At 53.6% G+C, this 24,161-nt stretch overlaps 1 protein-coding gene across 2 annotated transcripts in view; it reads right to left on the minus strand.

The window, feature by feature from the left end:
* The window catches only part of Lrp5 (low density lipoprotein receptor-related protein 5), an 80,874-nt gene extending 56,940 nt beyond the window's left edge, over positions 1 to 23,934 (minus strand). For both annotated transcript variants that reach the window (XM_013514226.1, XM_013514225.1), the window contains exons 1-4: positions 23,538 to 23,934; positions 17,059 to 17,256; positions 15,171 to 15,367; positions 13,711 to 13,842 (exon numbers count right to left, since the gene is read on the minus strand). In XM_013514226.1, the coding sequence (XP_013369680.1) occupies positions 13,711 to 13,842; positions 15,171 to 15,367; positions 17,059 to 17,252 (523 nt within the window). In that variant the 5' untranslated portion in view covers positions 17,253 to 17,256; positions 23,538 to 23,934. The remainder of the gene's footprint in view (positions 1 to 13,710; positions 13,843 to 15,170; positions 15,368 to 17,058; positions 17,257 to 23,537) is intronic.
* Positions 23,935 to 24,161: the final 227 nt, after the last annotated feature.

Genomic DNA, 24,161 nt, shown 5'->3' on the forward strand with positions numbered 1-24,161 from the left:
TGAGAGGTCTGAGCAGCAGCCCTGATTGTGGGCCTGCAGAGCTGGGGGCAGGCAAAGCAGATGCAGGACACAGTGTTAGCTATGGAGAGGAGAGGCTGGCCCCCTCTGTGGGACGGGCTATAGAGCCTAGATACAAGTTTGTTTAAACACCAGGGAATTAGATTGTTTAGAATCTTACAGTTTGGCCAGATGGCTTTTTTTTGGGAGTTGTTTCAATAAACAGCCCTGTGGCCCCATAGTGTTGCCAAAGGAAGTAAGATTTCCCTGCTGGCCCCAGTAGTTCCTGCAGCCTCCTGGGGCAGCTCCTGGGTCTCTCCTCTCTCCTGCATGCACGTGGGACAGAAGAACAGCACCCTGCTGCAGGACCAGGCACAGAGCATGGGGCACGGGCCAGGCTGAGGCACAGCCTCCTCAGAAGGGGCATTCTTTCCAACACATAAGAGCTGCCCTGAGAGATGACGGATGGTCCAGTGTCACAGGCATATCCGACTTCACACCATCCCTCCCTGCCACCCTCTGTCCCAGCCAAGCTGTTCCCGACCCTGATCATGCGGACACAATGAAACATCGAGAAGGTGCCATGGGGTGTTACCCCAACCTGGGTGGCTTTTAGTTATAGAAATTCACTCCCTCACAGTTCTGGAGCCCCAAAGTGAAAGGTTAAGTATGGCAGGGGTGAGCTCCCTCTAAAGGGACCAGGAGAGGATTCTTTCTGCCCTTCCAGCTCCTGGTGTTGCTGGAAATACTTGGCATCCCTTAGTTTGTGATTGCATTACTCCATCTTTGCTCTAGCTTCACAAAGCTTCTCTCCTGCGTGTCTCCTATAAAAAGCACAGAACGTAGTGCTCCAGCACACCGCAGATCCACCTTATCACATCTGCAAACACCAATTTCCAAGTTAGATCACAGGTTCCAGGTCGGAAATTCAACAGATGTTTTTGAGGAGCACAATTCCACCAGTAACCATCTGGCAGGGTGAAGACACAAGGAAAGCTTCAATGGAAGGACCCCAGCCAGTGTACCAGGCAGGTGCAGGGAGGGAACTCTGGGGAGAAGGGGTGGCCTGGGAAAAGGCATAGAGGCCAATGACGCCCAGAGCCAATCTGCAGTTAGATGGGCAGGAAGAGGGCCCTAGGAGGCGTTGGTCTGATCTGAGCCTGGATGCTCAAGGAGGAGTAAGAGTTGTTCCAGGAGCTAAAACTCTTCGCTGAGGAAAGACCATGTGCAGGACGCCAGGGCACCTCTGAGCCCATCTGTCCCCCAGGAAGCTCCATGCAATTTGAGTATGCCACACATACAGCAGGACTCCAGCCACTAAATAAAAGCCCAGTAGAGGACGTTCTCAAAGGCCATATGAGCGATTTGGAAGCTGCCGATCCTGCCATCTAATTCTTGAACTGGATCAGTAAACATTTCCCATAAAGGGCCAGAGAGTAAATATTTCCGGTGCAGGAGGCCATGACGGTCTCTGTCAAGACTCTGACATGCAGCAGGAAAGAAGCCCGTCATAGACAACACATAAACGGGCGCACGAGGCTGGCTGCAAACAAAACTTGATGTATGGGACACTGACATCTGAGCTTCGTATCATTTCCATGTACCACAATGTACTGATCTTTCGGTTTTCTTCTGAATCGTGTAAAATGGTAAACACCATTCTGAGTTCTTGGGCTGTACAAAAACAGGCAGTGCATCCTGGGGCCCATGGGGTGCAGAGTGTGAGCCACTGTACAAGAAGTACGCGTGACTTGTGTATTAGAAAGTAAATTACGACGCTAAGGGGATTGCGGGAAAGACAGAACTCTCAGTACTCGGTTTTTATGCAAAACTAAAAAGGTTTAGTGTGTATTAGGTTTTGTTTTTAAAATAAAAGGTGTACAACAAGTCAAGTAAAAAACCCCCAACTAAATCTTAGCAATAAATGGGCAAAGACCATAAACAAATTCACAGAAAAACAAAAATACAGATAATAAATACAAAAAAAAGGGTAACATGCAAGTAGAGTGAGTGGCCCACGGTCACCACACAAGTGGACAGCTTTGATTCTCAATGTGGGGGCAGCTCTGCTTCCCCAAGCGCTGTGAGTTAGCCCCAGCTTCATGGACATGAGGACCTTCTGGCCGTGCCACTTCACCTCTGAGGGCACAGGCTGAAGACGGGAGGAAATGCACACAGGTCCACACACAGTTGCCACAGTTTCATGACAAAAGCAAAAACCAAAGCCAAAGAAAAGAACCTGTGAACAGTTTAGATGCCCCACAAAACACAGACAGAGAAAGGAGAGAGAGAAAGGAGAAGAGAGGAGAGGAGAAGAGAGGAGAGGGGAGGGGAGGGGAGGGAAGGGGAGGATAGGAAAGGAGAGGAAAGGAGAGGAAAGGAAAAAGAAAAAGAAAAAGTTTATTTGCAATAAACAAGGACATTCAGGGTTCCACGACAGGCACAAAACATCAGGCTCCAAGAAGAGTTCATGATACAGAAAACACTTCCAGCAGTTAAGTGGGAAACACCGGACACAATATAGCACATAGGTTCACTTAATGTGAACAACCATGAACAAGTAGATTTGAATATATGCATTAAAAATGAGTAAAAAAAAATGAGTATATGCATTAAAAAAACACAAATGTGTCAAGAGCAGCTATCTTTGGGTGGCAAAACCATGGGTTGTTTTAATTTTTCCTCATTACTTTTCCTTTCTACAGTAAACATAGTTTTACTTTGTAATAGAAAAAACCAAAAACACAAAGAAAACAAGGCTTTCAAACTCGGGCCACAGGTCTATCTAGGCAGGCACGTGGGACAGAGGTTTCCTCCTGGGAAAGGACCTGCCTGCTCCTCTGTTCATGGCACGGGGGCTGGGGCTCAGCAGCCTACTTGGCTTCCAGACTCTGAGCGTGTGGGATGGAAGACCACGAGGAAGAGGAGGACAGGCCAACAACTCACTTGCAGTCCCAGAACCATGCCCAGCAGCTTCTGCAGCCTCTGCCCAAGTCTAGGAGGAGATCTTCTGACGGGCCTTGGGCACATGGGAACTGAAAGGCCACCATACGTGAATCTTTTCCACGCCCCAACATGAGAAAAGGGTTTTTTCACAGCAGGCAAAACAACACGTCCAAGGGTGTGACCTGACCAGGAGCCAAGGGTCCCCAGACCCCAACACTCTGCAGCAGGGGCCAGGCCATCTGAGCAGCCACAGCAGACATCACGACCCTCCCACATGGAACCAACTGCAGCCCCACGGACACAGACCGCCCCAGGAAGGCCTGGATCCCCACCTGAGCTCCCGTCACAGCAGGCATCTCCCTAGCATGGCTCTTCTCTGGCTTCTTTCCCTGAGATCTGGAGGAAAGCTGAGAGCCAGCCCTCTCCCCCTCCCTGATGCCTGCCCCACTCTGTTCCTGGCTCTGGGGTCTCCCGCTCAGCTGCCCCCACAGGAGGCAGAGCCAACTGCTGCCACCTCCCAGGCCTGGGGCTGTGTGGGCAGAGCCAGGTCACAGTGCAGGCCGCCATCCACCCTGCAGTTGCTAAGGCCGTGAACAGCCTGGCCGGGTGGCTTCCCATCTGGAGGGCGGCCAGATTATTTTTGTTTTTTAAGCAATTGATTAAGTTTCTCCATTGCCCCCCTGGGGTGAGCGGTTGGACAAAATGCTGAGACCACAGCCTAGCACCTTGGCCCAGGAAACCGCGGCAAGTGACCACAGGGTCACAAGGCACAGAGGAAGTGGCCAGGCCCACCACTGGCTCTGCCTGCAACCCGAGGTCTGAGCAGCTGTCCAGCCAAGCCGCCCAGCAAGCATGAGCAGGAAGGCTGCAGCCCACCAGGCGGGGCCCACAGACACCTGGCCTGAAGTCTGGGCTCCATCTGCTCCGCTTCAAAATGATGGAGTCCCTCCTCGGGCCAGGGGCCTGAGGCAGCCAGTGAGAGGCAACGTCAAGACCATCCTTGGGACCCCTCCTGCAGTCTGGCCCCTCCCTCTCCTGCACCCACGTGGTCTTCTGCCCCCTGCCTTTACCCTCCCCATAGTCCCTACCACAACTCGCAGGCCACTGGGTGAGCTTACCCAAGGCAGCACCACCCAACGGTCAGCACAGCAGCTGCCAGGGCAGACAGAACTGACTTCAGCTCCCAGCTCCACCTCCTCACGGAACAACCTTGAGCAAGCAACTTGACCTGTTTCCAAAGTGCAGGACTCCGGTGGACAAGACCCTCCAGTGGGGAGGAGGATTCCGTGATAAACCCTGTGACGTCAGCCTCAGTGCACGGCCCTCATGCTACGGCACACACACACACCTCTGGGACCCTACCAGGAGGTGATAACTGAAGTGTGCAGAAAAGTAACTTGGGCAGTCCAAGTTTCTAAAACTTAGAAATTAGGGTGTGGGGGAGACCACAAAATAGCTGCTAGTGCTAGAGAAGGCTTTGTCCCAACCAATGGGACACGCGCTCAATTCCTAAAAAAGCCAGCATAGGGTTCCCTCCTGCTCAGGCACACAGCAGGTGCTCAACAAATAACAGTGAGTGTTCTTGCTGTTCTGTGTCTCCCAAAGCTGTTCTATGTTCTAATGCATAGCCAGGTCCCGCTGTGCCAAGGCCCTTGGAATCTCTCTGCAGGAGGGAACCCAAGGTAGTGGGGACAGGGGTTGGGATGGACAGCACCCGGGCCCAGATATCTAGCCCCAAATCTCATCTGTACCCCCTTGTCTGCGGCTGTGACATGCTCTCCATACTGTGAGCTGCAGGTCCCCCATTAGGGAAGCAAGGCCACCCACTGATGCACGCCATACAGCCTCTGAAAGGCATGAGCCAGGACAGGGCTCAGGGCTGTGCCCACCGCAGAAGCCCCCAACAGATGCTTTTACACCATTACCTGCCCTGCCTCAGAGGTTGCCTGCAGCCCGAGGAATGGATTAGGCAGAACCACATGAAAACACCATTTCTTTAGGTCAACAGTGATTGTCTGTGAGTGACTCACCCAGCTCAACCTCAAGTACAGACCACTTTGTAGTTTATAAGGCCCTTCTGAGGAGGATCCCATTCAACACTCCCGGGTTGGACAAGACACAAAGAACCTGCATTCACAGCCACAGGGTGAAGAGCAAGGCCAGAACTTATATTCTGCAAGAGCCACCACATCTTGGGGACACAGAAGGACAAAGGAGACCTCTCTTAATGGCATCCAGCCCTTCTCCTGGGCTCTGACACTGGTCCAGTGGGAGAGGAGGCCGGAATCCCTCCCTCCTTTGCAGCAGAGGTGGAAGCAGAGCCAACCTGCCTGCCATCCCTCTTGGAGGGGCTGGGGCAGAAGCCAGAGTCCCAGTGCATGAGTTGACGTGTGCAGAAGGGCCTGGGGAACACAGGACAGGAGGCCTAGGAGGTGCCCCTGGCAGTGGGCACAGCACTACAGAGGAGGGAGCTCAGCGATGGGCCAGAGCAGAGCACACGGCCCATTGCCATGGAATGGTAGGGAAAGGTAAGCAGAAGAAAGGCTGGGCAAAAGGCTGGAGGCTTCTAGTCTCTCTGAAACAAAAGCTGGTGGCCTAAGGTGTTAGCTGACCACATCTGGGGCCCAGTGACAGCACCTCTGATTGCTACCCAACGGCGCACGACCTCAGCTGCGAGGGCAGAGGGGCTTGTGGCCTGCGGGGTGCTCTCTCCACCCTAGACCCTGTGATCCCTGAACTGGACTCTGAAGAATAGTGGAGCCATCTAAGCTCTGAGGGCTGGAGGCCCTGAAAGGCCTGGGGCTGGAGCTGGGCTTGGGCTGCGGGACTAAGGGGGACACCAGCCGGACAGGGGACAAGACCAGTAGCAGAGGGTGACCACAGCAGAGCTCTGCAGAGCTCACCGTACCCAGGGGGCTGCATCTGGCCTGTGGCCCCAGCCCCAGGACAGGTTTTCTCTCTGAGAACACAGGGGCTTCCCTCTCCTCCTCTGGCTTTTGAAGTATTCAGAAAGAATACACACTGTGTGGCTCCATTTCTGTGTCCTTCCACAACAGGCAAAACTAATCCCCCGTGACAGAAGTCAGGACGGGGCTGCCTGTGGAGAAGCGGTGGGGTGCCAAGGGACACCAGAGAATTTTCCAGGAGGTGGAAATGTTCTATATCTGGTTTGGGGCAGTGGTTATGCAGATGTATACAACTGTCAAAACCCATCGAAATACATACTTACAATGTGTGCATTATTATTGTCTACAAGTTGTACCTTGGTTACAAAGAAAAATGTCAGCGCTCAGGCTGGCCCCACTGTTTCCTGCACTGGGTGATCCTATTTTCTTGCTATTAAAAATTCACGGTCCGCGGCTGAGAACAGCAGCCGCCTTCTGTTTGTAAAGTCACTGCCAATCAGGGCCTGCTCACAGACTTCCCCAAAGGGCCTCCTTTCTTTTCCCTTTGACCTACTTCCCTGATAAGTGACGAGCTGCCCAGACTCTGGGAACAAACAGGCCCGTTATTCTAGGCCCAGAGCTTCAGGCTGCACTACCTCAGCTAATCCACCCGGACAGACGGATGGACATGAGGGGCTGGGAGACAGCAGCCGCTTGTCCGCCTGCCTGTCAGACCCAACGGTGGGGTCCTCTGTTACTCTCACTGCCTTGCGCAGCCCATCTCCTTGTTTCCTGTCCCTGATAGTCACACATCTGTTAAAACCACATCTTGGGGCCAGGGATATAGCTCAGCAGCGCAGTGCCTGTCTGGCAAGTACGAGGTCCTAAGTTCGATTCCCAGTACTTAAAAAAAAAAACCCACCTCCTGGCGAAGTACAGCAGGGGACTATAAATCTTAAGTCTGCATCCACTGCCCGCCCTGGCACTCAGCTGTGGCCTTGTCTGCAGAGGGGCAGCCTGGGTGGAAGGCTCTAGGCCTGGCAGCCAGCTCTGCCTGGTCACACTCTGGACATGATCTAGGGCCTCGAGGACCCCACAAGTCACCTGGCCTAGTCATCTGTGGCCTTGAACAGCAGGAGACATGCAGGCCTAGACCACAAGGAAGGTGGATGGGTGACAAGTCAAAACGACAGAGCTCAGTCCACAAGGAACAGGACGCTGAGATGCTGGCAGCAAGAGAGGAGCAGCTCCAGAGGACGGCGGCAACTCCCAAATAAGGCCCCGCTACTGCTGTTTTTAGCCCAATCCACATAATTGGAAAAACATGGGGAAAACCAAAGCCAGCTGCTTGCAGAGCCTGGAGGCTGTCTTGGAGGGGGCGGGGAGGGAGCAGCCCAGCACTGACGGCCAGCCTGTAAAGGGCTCTTGGTCTCCCTGCTTCCCAGGACAGAGAGACCCGCAGCACAGCTACCCCAGGTCTCACTGGGATTAGCCAGAGCTGGGCACAAGAGGGGTGACATCCTTTCGTACTCTCACTGGGACCACTTCAGGCAGGGCTAGGGAACAGGAGACAGAGATCCCACAGCCAAAGGTCACTCCACACATAGGGATCTCAGCAACCAAGCCACTCTTGAGCCCAAAGGATACAGACATGGGAGGGGGTCCCTCACGGGCAGGGTCACATCAGCAATGAGCCCATCAGGCACTATGAGAAGCTGTCACCGTGAGGTCTCTCCTGTCCCCAACCATGCCAAGAGGAGGGGTCATTCTGCTCTCCTCGTGTCACGAGAGAAACTCGCAGCTCAGGTGACGTGAGGAGCACTGTTCCCCTGGGCACGGAGCATGAGGACCCAGGTGCTACACTTCCCAGCATCTAGGGAGATGCCTGTGTGCCCCGGGACACCTCCGCCTTGTTCACAAGGATACAGTCGGCTACCATGTCCGCCGTTCCTCAGTGAGGGCACCCAACTTCCTAATACCGGGCTGGCTTTCATTTGCTCAAAATCAGGAAGAAGCAGAACTCGCAACAGTGTGCAAATTTCTTCATCTCCAACTCCATGAAGCATAAAAGGTCAGATGCCTGGCGCAAGAGCCCAGGAATTCAAGTCATGCCTGGGCCTCGGACTTTAGATGCTGGTATTTCCAGCTGTGCCAGGGACCCCTGCCTGCTGTGCCACCCTGCCCCTTCTCTGGGAAGTGCCCGTCAGTGGGTCTGGGGTGGACCAGCAAACCTGGATGTGTCATCAGAGGCCACATGACTTCAACAGGCCAGGCCTCTGCCCCAGCCCAAAACAAGTTGGCCTTCTATCCAGGGCAAAGGGAGCCGCACATGCTCTAGAGTCCCCAGGAGAGACACCCCACTCAGCCAAGTCACTTGTCACCCACCTGTATGAGCAGGCCTCCCTGTTCCCATCACCTTAGCCCAGCCCTCACCACGCCACCCAGCCTTGGCCATCTACTTCGATTCCAAGCGCTCAAGGAAGCACTGCTCTCTTGGCATCAGCTCAGATTGCCTGCCGGGCTCCAAGTTCGAGTTCAAATCCAAGTGCAGCTCATATTTGCTGAGCAGCCAGGCCTTCTTTTAATTAACTGCACAGAGTAAGTACTGTTCCTTCTCAATAAATGAGAAGGCTGACGTACAGAGAGGCTAAATCCTTCTCACCGACATGGATGAAAACATGATAAAATAACACAACGTCTGAAAGCCGAAACCTGTGACACACAATTGAAAATAAGGTACCCTGAATTCTGGGTGTGCCTGCCATTGTGTTTCTTCACTACCAAAGTCAATGGCAGGCTCCCAACTACAGAGCAAGTCATGGCATCTATCAGCAGTGGTCCTGGCCTAAATGACCATCGTTTCCAAGGCTCCCTTATAGAGCACTAGCAAGCCCACACGCACAGCCTCCTTCTCCATCACCTCCATCTCCATTTCCCTGTGGTCTCTGCTCCCGCCAAGGGCCACCTCCAGGGCTCTTAGTACACGCCCTCTGTTCCTCACGCCCAAGATACCAGAACTCATGGATCCTAGGGCCAAGAGGACATCCCCAAGTGACCCCTTGCCTCCTCTGCCTGCCCCAGATGTCATCCTCCAACTGGACACCTCAGAAGGCTCCCCAGGTACTGGCAGCCTGCCATGGGCACCACTCCCTTCCGGCGAGCTCTGACATCTCCGCTGGCAGGGCGCCTGCACAGGGCCTCTGCCCACCAGGACCTCAAGCCACCCCGCCAGCCATGACAGACAAGAGGATTTAGCAGTTTCTTCAGTGTGCCCTTGCGTAACCAGCTATGATCTCCAGGCGGTTTTCACAATTGATGTGCAGCAGCGAGCCAGCATCAAGTCCTGCATTCCAGAGGACCCTGTCCCCAGGGACACAAAGCCACACATACCCTGGGGGCACGCAGCCTGGGAAGTCAGGGGAGAAAAGGAAACCACAGGACACAGGGCTCGGGTGATGGGATTACGGTCTTCAGTAGAACTCTGCCTTTAACATGCGATTTGGTGGCAAGAAATAAAAGTAGTGGAAGAAGAAATCTGCATCCTCAACCTCCCCTTTGCCAGCCTGGTCTTCTCTTCCTGTAAGACCTGAAGCCCCCAGCCCCTCCAGCCTTGCTCACAGCTCAGTCTGGGGGGCTGTATCTGCCCTCCAAATGGATCCAAAGATCCCCAAGGACAGGCCTTTTCTTAATCACCCCTAGATTTCTGGATTAGGAAAGATGAAAAGATATTTCAGAAGCATCTTATGCAGAAAGCCATTTTGGCAAACCCTTTATTTTAGGTTTCTTCTCAGCTCTAAAACTTTCAGGAAATTCTGTTTATCCTGTACCATCTCTGCTGCCCAGCAACACAAGTGTGTCCCAGGCAGGGAGACAGAGGGGCCTGGTCAGCACCCAGCCCAAACAACCAATCAAAGGGAAGCCCACAGAGAAGCCAGCTTGGGATCAGCTGGTAGGGAACAGTTCCATTCTCATGCAGAAAGAGACTCTGGCCCACCCGCTTTGTCTCATCTACCCACTTTTCCTTCTTTTGACATAACACTCTAGGCAGGGTGTCTGCAGCCAAAGCAGAAAAATTCAGGCTCTGGGGACAAAAGTCTTCACACTGTGCAGACGCCTGGCAGGGCATACACTCCCACAAGCAAGCAGAGCCTCTGAGTGACAACAAAAACCCTTTTTTCCTATATGCTTGGCATTCTCCCACAGGGTCTTTGTAAAAGTGCCTCTTACTGCTGGGGGTAAGAAAAGTGCTTAGGAAAGCAGGGAAAGGTGCCATCCCTAGGGAATCTGGTCAGTAGCTGGCTGTGCTTGCTGAAGAAGGCCGGAAGCCACGCTATCCGCCTGGGGCAGCTCTGGACTGAAGCTCCCAGCAGGAAGGGCTGGGTGTGCTGCTAATCCACTGCTTCCACCCCACAGGTGTCTGTGGTGTCAGCACCACGACACAGAGCCACCGCGGCTGTGGCCGGAGACTGCAGGTCACTGTCAGCCTGCATGTCACCTCTTCAGGGGAACCCCTCCAACTCTGGCTGCCATAGCAGCACTCTGCGGTCCTAGGTGACTTCCTTTCCTCTGCTCATCACACAGGCCAGGCTGGGCCATCCTTAAAGGCCAGTGAGTTCCCAGGACTCCCTAGTACTGGTCTGGGGCTGGACCTGGGGACAAGGACTTGAAATTTGCAGACAGAACACCATGCCATCAAAGGGCTCAGCTACGGGTGGTCAGTCCCTAGGGCTTCAGCTGTGGGAACCCCATGAAACAAAAAGGAGGCAGGGCACCATGTCAGCCCAAAGCCCATGCTTATTCGGTGGGAAAAGAAATTAGCACTTCCCCAGTGACAGTCCCCTTGCAAGGGTCATGTATGGCTATCCCTGAGATTCCTGGGACAGGTAAAGCCAATTCTCCAGCAGTCCCACCCCAGCTCTCACATGCCCAGCGCCAGCTGGTGCCAGACACCTGCCCTGGACACCCTGTTCTTAATGCACTGGGTCTTCCATGGTCCCCCAGGCAGAGCCTCACAGATGAGGGAACAGGGCATAGCAAGGCCCAGGCTCTGTCCCCACTTAAAGGACCAGCAGCAACCCAAGATGGCCTCAGCAAACTTTTGGGAGAACTTCACGTTCTGCTAGTTTATGACTTTAATGAGTCGGGCCTCTGGGATTTATCAGGGTTTGCAACCTTTTTTGCCCATCTCTAGGGCCCACATGAGTTCCTAGCAGGGCACAACTGTATGACCTGCCTCTGGGGCTCCCTGTCCACTCTGACTCCTTCCATAACTGTCCATGTGCAGCCTGGCTCAGGATATCTTAAGCAGCAGACATAGTAACCACACCTGATCCAGCTAGGACCATCTCTGTCTCAGGGCAGACATCATCAACTAATCCAACACAGGGTTCAAGCAGGCATCACCAGTCAATAAGGCCATGTCTTTCCCACTGGGATCTTGAGTGACAGGTTAAAGAACATGGAGTACAGCTCTACCACGGAAGTCTGTTCCTCTCACAGTGATGGACAGGAAGGTGGAAGAAAGGAGAGAAGCCAAAGTCTAACAAGACCAAGCTTCCTGAGAAGCCAAGGGGCTAAGCATCCTTTCCCAGGGAGCAGGCAGGGCCCAGGCAGACTGGCGGGAGGCTAGGGCCTCACTCTACCAGGACACAAGACCTTGGCAGTCAAATCATCTCTCTGTAACAGAGGTAGCAGCCACCAATATCTTGGGAGAGCTGGGAGAGTCTACCTTCCTGAACCTACCCTGCTACCTGCTGTGAGTGACCACAGGCTGGTGACTTGCCCTAAGTCTTCTCATCTGTAAAAAAGAGAGGGTTAAGCTAACCTGATCAAGCCAGTCTCCCATCCCCCTTAAGCTGCTCAGTCCAAACTCCAGGTATGCCTGAGTCATCTGGTCCAGACCCCCTTACAGGGCCTAGCTTCTCCCTCAGCCTCACCTCCCCAGCAAGGCAAGGGGTAAACTCCAGATGGCCTGAGGTGACCTCCAACATGTTTGCATCACTCAATGGTGCAAGTTGTCCATCTCTCTCCCTACCTACCCCTGCCCTACCATGTGAGCTCTAAAGCCCAGAACTGTGCCCACATTGTTCCTTATAGGGACCCTAGTGCCTAGAATAGTGCAGGACATAGCAGGTGCTCAATAAATTACTCCATTATGGATGGATGGATGGATGGACGGATGGACGGACAGATGGACAGATGGCTGACTGAACGTGGCTCAGGAGGCTTCTCAAGCAAGCCCTTCACTCTGAGCAGCTAAGGTCCTACTTTGAAAAAAACCAATAAGACAGGGTCAAATGTGTCTCAAATGATTTGTGTCCCAAATCAGTGCTACTCCCTCTCTCTACTTGGGAAAGTAAGGCGTGCTGTGAGGGAGAGACCTCCCAACTGTCCCCCAAGCAGCCAACGCAGCTGACAGCTCCTCTGGCAAAATAGCCAAGTCTCCTTTCACTGAAGACACTGTGTTCTGGGAAAGAGAAACAGCGAATCCAGACCTGGAAAGTCCTCCCTGGAAGCAGAAGCCCTGCCACAGAGCAGAAAGAGATCCCATTACCACCATGACCCGCACAGTCCCCAGACGCTGCACGCAAATACAGACCATGACCTGCTAAGAGCAGAAAGACCTGGAAACCACCCCGGAGTCAAGACCCTGTGTGCTTGGGCAGCAGCTGGGGCCAAGGGAGAAAATCCCTCCACCCATATGGATGCTGCGATAGTGCTTCTGGCAGTCAGCTCAGCAGGAACCGGCCTCCGGGCCCATCCCATATTGGAAGCTAGCCCACTTGAGAAGCTGGCCCTGCCTTTCTCTTTCTTCCAAGTGGGATAATGATACAGGAACCAGGCCTTGGCCCTGGACCACGTTTTACTAGCGAGGCCCTGTTGCTCCCATGAAATGGAGATGATCCCAGGGACAGCTGCTTTCCTGGCCTCCCCTACTGACCCCTCACTGGCCCAGCCCCACAGCCAGACCAGCCTCAGTGGACCCTGGGGCATCCCAGATGATAGGCTACCCCTGGCCATGCATATGCGTAAGAGCCCACCCTCAGCCTGACACCCAGAAATCCAGGTCTTCAGCGGCTGCCGCAGAGGAGGAGAAGACGCCTGGCTGCAGAGTCATAGGACAGGAGCCCTGACAATAAGAGCCTGAGGACCAGGGCTGGGAGCAAGGAGGTGTTAAACACCTGAAGCAAAGAAAGCCGCTGCTTGTGGGGAGGGAGAGCAACTCAGCTCCGTGCATCCAAAAGGAAATTCCCTTTAAGGATGTACTGTGGCCTAAATTTCCACAGGGGAGTTACTCTGGCATGAAGACTGTGGGAATGAGATGCAAGGGTAAAAATGAATTACAAATCCCCATCCAACCAGGAAAAATGCATACAAAAAGGCAGGAAAGTAGAAGACAAAACCACCCTGCGGGGCTCCCAAGGCTGGACAGATGGTGAACACAAAGAAAAGAAGGCAGGATGAGGAGAAAACACAGGCAAGGAGGGGGCCTAGGTGGGATTCCAGGGTCACTCCCTGCCCAGTGTCCACTAATGCCACTGTCCTTTGCTCACAATCAACATCGATTTCAGTTAAAAGCTAATGGCAGTGAGCTTTCAGGGCTTGATTACCACGTGCTGGTGGTGTGCCTGTTGACCTTGGTGGCCCGACTTGGTCATTACAAGGCTTCAACTAAGCTGAGACTGGACCTCAGACTGTTCACCGATCAGGCAACAGAGCCCAGATCTGCCTGTACATCCCAGCCACTCGCTGCCCAAGTCCACCTGGATTCTCAGCTGGCTGATACCCAAGGCCCCTGCTAGAGCGAGTGCAAGACTGTAAACAGGTTCCTCAAGCCAGCGGCAGCCAGGGGCCCATCCCACCCTCCCATCCTCTGCCTCACCTGCCTTACACGTCCTGCCATTGTCCTGGAGCTGCACGCCGGTGGGGCAGGCGCAGGTATAGAAAGGCTCCCTCGGGGACAGCAGGCATAGGTGAGAGCAGCCACCATTGTCCTCCTCACATCTCGTGTGGACTGGAAAAAACAGGACAGAGTGAGGGAAAGTTCTGGAACAGGGTCCATGACCCCGCCATCATCCAATGCCCTCATCACCCCCCTCCCTTTGTTTCCAAATGGGCCAGCAATCTAACTCTTTATCTGTCCTCCAAGAGAACCCCCAGTGTGTCCCTCTGTCCAAACGTCACCCCCTGGTGGCATCAAGACCTTTCCCCGCAGGCTCCGTTCAGTCCCATATCCCCACTGACAACCCACCATGTTGGGCCTTCAGCCTTCCCAGCTGGTCTGCAATTTCTCCAACACCACCCAGGTGTGCCCCGCCCTGAGCAGGTATCCTTCCCACCCTGTGCTCCTCCAACAAGAAAACCTCCAGCTTCTTCAGGGACACTTCCACCGGGAAGGCCACCCTCACGCACTCATGGCAGGATCTCAGGACCTGACTATACAGCAGTGACAGGGACCCAAGACAGCTGGTTCCTGAGCACACAGCCTGTCATCCAGACTGTCCCGTCTCTTCAATGTGCTGGGACCCTGCAGGCTCTGCATGAAGTGACCATGCTCAGGCCGGGGTGGAGCCTCACGGTGGGCTGGGTTCCCCAAGTCCTTCTATGACCAACAAGCAACTGAAGGCACCCACTGCCCCTTGAACTCCTTCTGCCCAGGCAGAGGTGGGGCGCAGCACCACCCCAGTCAGTACAGAGTTAACTGGAAGGATAGCTTCAACGCAATGGACCTCTGCCCTCCTAATGCTGGCTGAGGAGCATGTGTGGTCCCAAGGGAAGGTGGGCGCAGGGAACATGACGTTCTCGCCTGAAAACTACTCCAGACAACCCCTTCTCCCTTCTGTCCTGCCCCGGGCCCCTACCCTGAAGTTCTAAGTTCAAACATCCCATAATGGCTTGGCTAGAAGTCTCTTACCCTGGTCCCCACAGCACTGAATGAACCAAAACCCCTGGCCTGCTGGTCACTCGTCACAGAAGCCCACGTGTCACCATCAGAGACTTGGGTCAGGACCCTGTGAGCACCCCAGGCTGAGAGCCACTGACTCAGAGGAAATTTTTCACTCATGAAAACTCTGCCGGGCCAGATGGGGCAGCCTTCCCTGGGGCCCTATGGCCACCTGCCTCTAGGCCTACAAACAGCACTGTATGAGATCCGTGAGGGACACTGCCTGCCACCCCCAGCCTGGCTGGCTCTGCACATACATCCCTCAAGGCCAGACAGCACCACTCTAAGAACGCTGCCTCCCCCATCCACGGGTTTCTGCAGGGGAAGGGCTCTGTCCGGTATATAAGGCTCAGATGGCAGGGCCCTAGTGGAGGGTCGGACGCCTGCCAGGCACTCACAGGAAGGTTGCCGCTCCTGGCTGAGCACCTGGATGTCCATGGGTGAGTAGAGCGCGCTGAGGATCTCCTTCCTCTTCTCGCCAGTCCTCTTATTACATGCGTGAATGGAGCGGGTTTGCCAGTCTGTCCAGTATAACGTGTCCCCAGACAGCGTCAGGGCGAAGGGGTGCGTCAGGCTGCCTTCTACCACCTTCTGCCTGCAGCAGGAGGCCAAGGATGGAGTCGTCAGGAGAGCTCGGGGGGCTCGGCTCATGCTGCTTGTCCTTTCCAGCAATCCCTTCCTGGCACACAAGGGACACTTCCCAAACCCAGCCAGCACCTACTGCCTATGACACTGCCTATGTCCCCAGGTAAAGAGCCCGCCCCCGCAAAACAGGAGGAAGCAAATGCCGAGGAGGAGCCACATCTAGGTCTAAAGAGCTGCCAAGAAGCACAGCTCTCCTCCCCAGATGCTTTAACGACTTCACGGAAATCTGTCTGCACACACGTGCCCACTCCTATAGAGCCCACAGTTTATATTTCAGAGTGAATTACATGACGTCAAGAGGGGAAAAAGCCTGCATTGATTGACTGATGGACTGTGGTACTGGGGATGGAGTCCAGGCTCTCAAACATGCCAGGCAAGTGTACTAACACTGAACAGTATTCCCAGCAAGACAAAGCTTGTCTTTTAGATGTGCTCTGAATGTCTAGCAAGGGAGAAGCCATGCTTTCATGAGACTACAGACACTGGTAGGAGGACTGTAATTTGGTATGGCCGGTAATGGGTGACTATTTAACCACCCGCCTCATCAATAGGCTCTGACTAGCTGTGTGCCTTTGGGCAAGCTCATGTGCTTCTCTGTACACATTCATAATAGGGGACAATAATTAACACTTCACAGGGTTGTTGGGAGCATTTCATGAAGTGATAAATGTCTCTGCAAAGAGTCAGTATTATGGAAGGGTCAGCTACTGCTACCACCACTGTCACTTTTTAGCTGCTACCATGCTGTCATGATCCCCTAACCAGGGTATCCCCCAAAAGCCTTTCCAGCCCCTAACCCACCCTTCATAACCACTAGGTCTACTCGCTCCCAAGAACCACAGTCTCTGAGGCGGCTGTTTCCAAATCTCAGAGCAGGCCCTGATGTGGGCAGTTTGTGTTCCAGGGACAATGGGACAGCACGTTCCCAAGCAGCCCAAGATGCACAGTGTCCTATAAGAGGCCTAAGAAAACTGGGGCCTCAGGCCATGAAAGAGCTCAGAATCAAATCTTCTGCCTCAGCCTGCAGGGGACAAAGCCTTTCCCAAAGCTTGATCATAACCTCAGGACACATCATTAGCCAGAGCTGCTGGCAAAGCCTGTTTGCTGTCACAAGCTGTGACAGCAAAGTTTGGAGGTAGTTAATAAGTACTTAATATATCACCCTGGGTGACATGCAGCAAACCTGCCAGTGTCAAATGGGTGCCTGCCTGTGTTTGCAGAAATCTACACTGGGTTCTCCGGGGCAGTGTTACCCAAGCCTGTGGCATCAGCTCCTATCACACCCCCATCCTAGGCTAGGAATTCCACTAGCAAAAAAATGGGGTTTGCCCTCTCAGGAGGACCCCCCAAACCTAGCATGATGTAAAGTGTGGTATACACACTCTAGGTTCCCCTCAGGTCCTGAGGAGTCCAGTTCCTCAGATCTCTAGGCTTTCAGATTCAAGTCTGGGGGCCTGAGTTAAGAACAGTGGCCTTCGGCGCTGGGGATGTAGCTCAGCAGCACAGTGCCTGCCTGGCAAGTGCAAGGTCCTGAGTTCAATTCCAGGTACCAAAAAAACAAAAAAAGAAGAGTGGCCTTCAAACACCATGGGGCCAGCAGGATGCAGAGGGCAGGGGCACCCTTGGCTGGTGGGCACATACCTGAATGAGCCGTCCAGGTTGGCACGATGGATGAAGCTGAGCTTTGCGTCGGCCCAGTAGAGCTTCTGCTCCTCCAGATCGATGGTCAGCCCGTTGGGCCAGTAAATTTCTGAGTCCACAATGATTTTCCGGGTGCTGCCGTCCATCCCAGCCCGCTCAATCCGGGGCGTCTCCCCCCAGTCTGTCCAGTACATGTACCTAGCAAGGAGGGGAAGGGTAAGAAGACAGAGAGCTACCAGATCTGGATACTGGTTTCCATGTATGCATGCATACCTAAAGTTCACCTATCAGAGATAATCAGTGTTCAGGGATTCAGGAATAGAGTCCTGTATGGCTTAGGACAGGAACTTTGTGGGGTTGGTTTGCTTGTTTTGGTGGTACCAAGGGTTGAATCTAGGCATGTTCCACAAATGAACTACATCCCCAACTCTTTTTTCTGGGGTGTGGAGGGGGAGATAGAGTATCGCTAAATTGTCCAAGCTGGGCTTGAACTTGCCATCTTCCTGCTTCAGCCTCCCCAGTGCTGGATTACAGGAGTCCACCACCATGCCCAGCTAGGAACACACTGTTAAGAACATAAAAAGCATTCTTCAAAATGATGACAAATGCATCATTAGGTTACACAAATATCACAGAGTGGGCTGCCACAGACTAAGACAGCTACGATGTCACTAGGCAATAGTTTACACATGGGCCATCACTGACCCAAATGCCATTACGTGGCCCTTGACTACATTTCCAAATTGCCCTCAGTTAACAACAAGTTCTGAGCACCTTCCTCTTTCAAAAAGAAAAACACTTCTTGTTCTTTTAACAGTACTACAGCGCACTGTCCATGAGTTACTTAAACTGTTAGCTCTGTTTGATGTTTGGGTTATTTTGGATTTTTTGCTACTATGAAAATGCTGTACATGAACCTCTAAAGGGCAATTAAACACATGCAGAATGGGATATATTTAGTGCTAAAACTGGATGAGCTATCAGGCCATGAAAAGACATGCAGGAGCCATAAATGCTTATTACACAGTGAAATAAGCCCATCTGGAAAGGCTACATATTGCATAGTTCTGATTCTGTGACATCTGGAGAAGGCAAAATACAGAGCTGGCACAAACATCAGTGGTTGCCAGGGGTTAGGGAGTGGGAGAGACAGGGCAGGGCAGTCACCTCTCCTGTACAATGCTGTGACACGGATACAAGATATTATACATTTGTCCAAACCTGTAAAATGTGCCCACCAACATGAACTGTAACATACACCACAGATTCTCATGGACAACGACATATTGGACGTCCGCTGATTTTAACAAACATAGTACTCTGCAGGGGGAGGCCAATGTGGGGGCTTAAGGCCATATGGATAATCTTTCTACCTTCTGCTCCCTTTTCCTGTGAATCTAAAACCTAAAGTCTGTTTTAAAAAGAACACATGTGGATGGGACACACAGAAAGAAGAGCAGCTACTCCTGAGCGAGCTGGCTTTGCCCATCCAAGTCCCCAAGGTTCCGACAAGGGTCAGGTGCCACACATCCTCAAGGACTCACCCCATCCGCAAAGCCTTCCTCTAGGCAATTTTCTCTAGTGTCCGGCAAGTCACCCCCCACGTAGGCCCTCATTTCTTTAGAGGTAAAACTTCATTCAACAACTTCCAAGCAGACACTAAGGACCAAGCTCAGCCGTGGCCCTGGGGGTCTCCATCAGCAGAAGGAAACTGACAGACGACAGCTTCAGCCACTCCAAGGGGGTACCCCTACTGTGAGTCCCCAACCCCAGCTTCCCAGCAGGAGACATTTCCAAGCCAAGAACACTACCGCCTTCCAGGGAGGCTGTGACAACACCAATGACAATGAGGGTACAGGGGCTTCATATAAAACCTTCTCTCTGCGCCAGGGCCAGGGGCCAATTATACCTGACTATTACCACCCAGCCCTATTCTCCAACCCTCATGGGGATAGAAGAGGGCCCGTTTCATACAACATCTTTTCAGATAGCATCTTCATGCTATCCTCTAACTAGAAAAAGCCGAACCAGCACAAGGAAAGCCAGCAATGTTGTTCCTAGTTGACAGATGAGGACAGTAAGACGCTGGAGGACTGACCTGCTCGGGTCAGGGCATCAAGTGGTAGCCCTGGGAGCACAGCGTGGCTGTCTGCTGAGGGCCTGCACCAGGCCAAGTATGACTCACCTCTTCATCAGCAGGGCCAGGGCATGGGGGGACTTTCCTGGCAGTCTGAGGTGTGAAGGTGCTGGTGGCCAGCTTGGCAGACACTGGCTGGTCTGGGGTGCAAACCCCTACTTTCCTGGCCCCCCCTTCCCCCTATACTCAGGCTCCTCTTCCTGCCCAGAGGTACCAGGAGAAGGATCTCAGTGTGATTCACACGGCATTCCCCAAACACTGCATTTTGGCCCAGTGACAAACCCAGAAAAGCTCCAGGAGCTCCGTGTGGGCCCTACTTCACATCCCCCGGAGTCACAGCCAAGGCCTGTGCTTTCCTTAAATGGAATCTGCAAGTAGCCATCACCAGAGCTGCGTGGCGTGGATGTGCTGAGGACATGCTTGGGCATGGTCTCACAGGCTCCGGCAGGAGCCCATACTTCTGGGAAGCAGCATGGCGTGGGGTAGAGGTGGCTGCGCTGTCTCATGGCAGGGCTGCCTGCATTTTAAAGAAGCAGCACAGTTCACCTTAGCTTAACTGGAGACTGCTGCAACTGCAACTCCATCAGACTGGTCCAGGCCGGAAGAATTAAAACGAGAGAATAGATGCAGAGAGTGTATTTCCTGCAGCAGAGGAAGGGCATTTTTATTGTAACTGCTGCGTTTATTGAGCCCATGAACTGAGTTAGCGTTTTCCCTATGACGTGCAACTCAGTCACCCTCTGTACAAATTAGGACACCAAGGCACAGGGCAGCACCACGCCATCCATCCTTGCCCGTTGTTCTTTTCAACCCACATGAAGAATGCCAGCAAATCCAGTTGTCCTGCCCTCAGAATAGTTCCTATCTTAGCTACTTTTCTCACTGTTGAGACAAAATAGCAACACCCACAAGTTCAGCGAAGAAAGGTTTACTTAGCTCACAGTCTGTAGAGGCTGCAGTCCATCATCAGCTGGCTCTACAGCCAGGTGACATGGCAAAGGGGCATCGCAGAAGAGAAACAGTCCATGGCAAGCAGAAGGTCGTAGAGCAAGCAAGGGACGATCACAGCTCTTTCGACCCTTACATCTTATCCAGGCTACTTTGAGCAGGTAACACTCATACCCTTAATCCTAGTGCCTTTGATCCTAGCATTGCATGAACCATGAATCCATCCCAGCATCACACACTCTGAAGACAGCCACTGCTGCAAGCGCTTCACCTATGACTGACTGCATGAGGCTTCGGGGGACAGCTATACACAAGCAGTAACAGGTCCCAAAGCTGGTCAACTTTTATCACTAGTCCACTTCCTCCCTGGTCCAAGCCACGGCCCTCTAACGCCAGGATCACAGTAACTGCGGCCGGGACCCCTGTCCCATACCCACCCCAAGGCTGCCTTCACTCCACCAGCACAGGAGAGCCCCTTCGGGCTGAGCCAGACCAGGTGACTCAACTCAGGACTTGCCCTGCCTCTCTCCACACCTCATGACTCCTTCGAGCACAAATGAACCATTCAAGCTCTGCTGCAGCCTCCCACGAGCTCCAGCTCCCGAGGCCTTCTCAGTGTCTGTTCCCCTCGTCTGGAACACTCTTCCCCCAGAGGACCACGTGGTTCTTGCCCTCCTCTGCTTTGGCTCTGCTCCAAAGTCACCAAGACTTTTGAGGCTTCCAAACTCCAGCATGAAGGTCTTCACCATGGCCCTCTGTCCCCAGGCCCTGATTTATTCTCCTGGTGGCACACATCCCTCTCAGACACGTCCATTTACCACCTTCTCCCAGGTGCACCATGAGGGCCCCAAGGGCAGAGAATGGCTGTGCCCGCAACATGGGGAATGGACCTGGGCACGCGTGCTTGTGAACGCCTGCTAAAGTGCCAGCTGGGCGAGGACAGAGCTGCTGCATCCAGTGTGTGTGTGGCAGGGGAAGTGGCTGGGGGAGGGGACAGCAGGGTCACCGGAGACAAGATGGCCAAGGCACCCAGTGCTGGGCAGACCATGTGCCAGCCCTGGGCCAGGGCCCTCCGGATGACTGCTCCCTCAGCCTCGCTCGCTACAGAGAGAAGCCCCTCTGAGCCATGGGGACCGTTACCTCAACCGTTTGCTCCCAGGAAGGGAGGCAGGCGCTCCGAAGCTCCGGGAGCCACACTGTAGCCCAGGGACAGGCCTACAGGGACTGCTTTGGCTGCACAGAGACCGTCCTGGCCTGAGCAGGGTGGCCTGAGCCTGGGCAGTGGTGGGGCCCAGCTCCCTTGGAGGGGGCAAGGGGCCCACAGGGACAGGTAGCCACCCAACACAGCATCCCAGAGACTGGGGCTAGAGGTATCCTTGGAGCAGGGAGTTACTTGCTCTGGTCTGATCTCAGAGTCAAAATACTTGGGCAGAAAATTCCACCCTACCCTATCTGCCATGCATATGAACATAAATATGAACATACACACATGCCCTTCCACCTGCATATGTCACAGTCACACATACACATGTGCCTATTTACAACACAACATTGCATGCACACAATTTCATACGCAAGCAATATTAACACACGCTCCCTTGTAAACATGCCCAGGAATATGGATATATACGCTTGTCAGGTACCCATGTTCTCACGCACATATACATATTGTCATGCAATGCACATGCAAACTTGTACACATGCAAACTTGTACACATGCATCACACACACCACATTCACATGAACGAATGCTGACATACTCATATGCACACAGCTCCTATGCTCCTGCTGACGCTCGATAACACACGTTCTCATATACACTCAGATACACACACGCACACATACACACACTCAGGGTTTTTCATAAATCAGCCAATTCCAAAGGCCCCAGCTGTTCCCTTGCACTCAGAAGCCTGTCCAGTGGCCTCAGAAGTAATAGTTAACTCAGCCACCACCTGCCCCTCACCTGACCTGTTCCTGAAACCCCGGATGTGAGCCCTGTGGGGAACAAACCCCACTTTCCAGCCTGTGCGAACAGAGGGTCCCTAAGTGCCCAGCTTCTGCTCAGGCCTCAGACAGTGCAGCTGGTGTCACTGGGGGCAGGTGAGCCCAAGGCCAGGGGCAACAGCAAACTGGTGACAGCTAGAGTGGAACAGAGATCTCCAGTACTATTTCAGAGCTAGTGGCACCTCACTACTGGGGACAGCCAAGGCAAGGGCTCCAGGCCAGACTTTAGGGAGGAAGGCGGAGTGGAGCAGCGGCAATCATGGGCTCCCGCAACCTGGGCATTGCTCAGCTTGTCTCTGGGGTGTCTAACTCAAGAGATCTGGGTGAGTCCCACAGAACCTCCACACTGAGCTCCTCGCCTGGAGAGCCCGGGCTGGAACGTCTCAGAAGCTCTGGTGACATTAAATGAGCTAACCACACAGAAGGGAGTGCTTGGGTGTGCTGCTCAAGACATCTGGCCATTCTCAATGGGACAGACACGGCTCGGCAGGGCCAAGCTCTGGCAGCCTAAGAAGGAGTGTCTGCGCCATGCCCCAGTATTACTCCCAAGAGAGGAGGGACAAGGGAGGGTGAAGGGGTGACCACGGAAACTATTCCTGTTTGGAAATCTGGAACAAGCAGGCCTGTAAAGCCAGGCCACTTCCCCCGCTACTCTCCATCCCAGCCTACAGCCCCAAGGACGTGCTCAGCTTTGCCACCACTCGCACTCTGCCCCTGCCATGCTGGCTGCCCTGAGGCTCCAAAGGCCAAGCTGGGCTCAGCCAGACATGCAAGCAGGTAGAGCAGCTTCCAGAGTACACAGAGGAAACCACCCTGGCAGGCTCTGCTCCAGACAAGGTGAGCCAGCCAGGGCAGCCAGTGTAGCCACACAACAGGAGGAAGATGCACTTTCCACCCATGAGGTCCACACTTCCCAGAACCCCCCACAGCAAAGATACTTAACCTTCCAATCTCCGGTCTACCGTATGGGTTGCCCTAGACACAGCAAGTTTAAAAAGACATGTAAGTTCCGGGTGGTGGTACACATCTGTCAACCCAGCTACTTAGGAAGCTGAGACAGGAGTGCGAGTTCAAGACCAACCTGGGCAACTCAGTGAGACCCTGGCTGAAAAAAGTAAAAAAGGAATGAGGATGTAACATGCTCACGAACAGCACCTTTGGGTTCAATCCTTAGCAAGAAAAACAAAGCAAAACAAAACAAAAACTGCATATGTATGGGATAGAGGGGAAATAACTCTCAGCATTGGCAATGTGCAAAGGGTGAGTTCATTTGCAGATTGCTACGTGTTCTCTGAAGAAGGAACTGGGGTTGAGGCTTAAGGAAATCCAAGAGGGAAACCCTATTCTCCCTCCTCCCGAGGCACCAGCAGGCAAGCGGCGTGCTTACCCATGAGCAGGGTCCAGGGCGATGGCCCTCGGCTGGTCCAGGTCCTGCCAGAACAGCACCTTGCGCGACGTGCCGTTGAGGTTGGCCACCTCGATGCGGTTGGTCTCCGAGTCTGTCCAGTACAGCTTTTTGCCCACCCAGTCACAGGCCAGGCCATCAGGTGAGACCAGGCCGGAGACGATGACATTCTGTGTGGCCACCCCTGTCTGGTTCAGGTAGGTCTGCTTGATGGCCTCCTCGCTCACATCTGTCCAGTACACGGCACCTTTGGAGAACTGGAAGTCCACGGCGGCTGCGTCTTCCAGCCCGCTGACCACAATGGTGGACTCCAGTTTGACTCCGCCGGCATCCACCAGCCGCACGTCCCGGCGGTTGGCAAACAGCAGGAGGGGCGAGGCTGTGGGGCAGAAGCAAACTATGAGGACCAAGCAGATGGGGCACAGGGCTCCAGGCTGGGGGGAGCCTATGCATGACCCACTCCTGCCACCTGTCCCACCTGCACCCGAGACCTTGCACCCCTTCCTTCCACAACCCAACTGCTGCCTGGAAGCTGCCTGCGTAGCCCCAGAACCACAAATGATCTTATTTCTAGGCTCAGTAACAGCCACTATTTATTGAGCAACT

Source organism: Chinchilla lanigera, unplaced genomic scaffold, assembly GCF_000276665.1.
Source record: "Chinchilla lanigera isolate Chin_1 unplaced genomic scaffold, ChiLan1.0 scaffold00021, whole genome shotgun sequence".
Classification (NCBI taxonomy): Eukaryota; Metazoa; Chordata; class Mammalia; order Rodentia; family Chinchillidae; genus Chinchilla; species Chinchilla lanigera.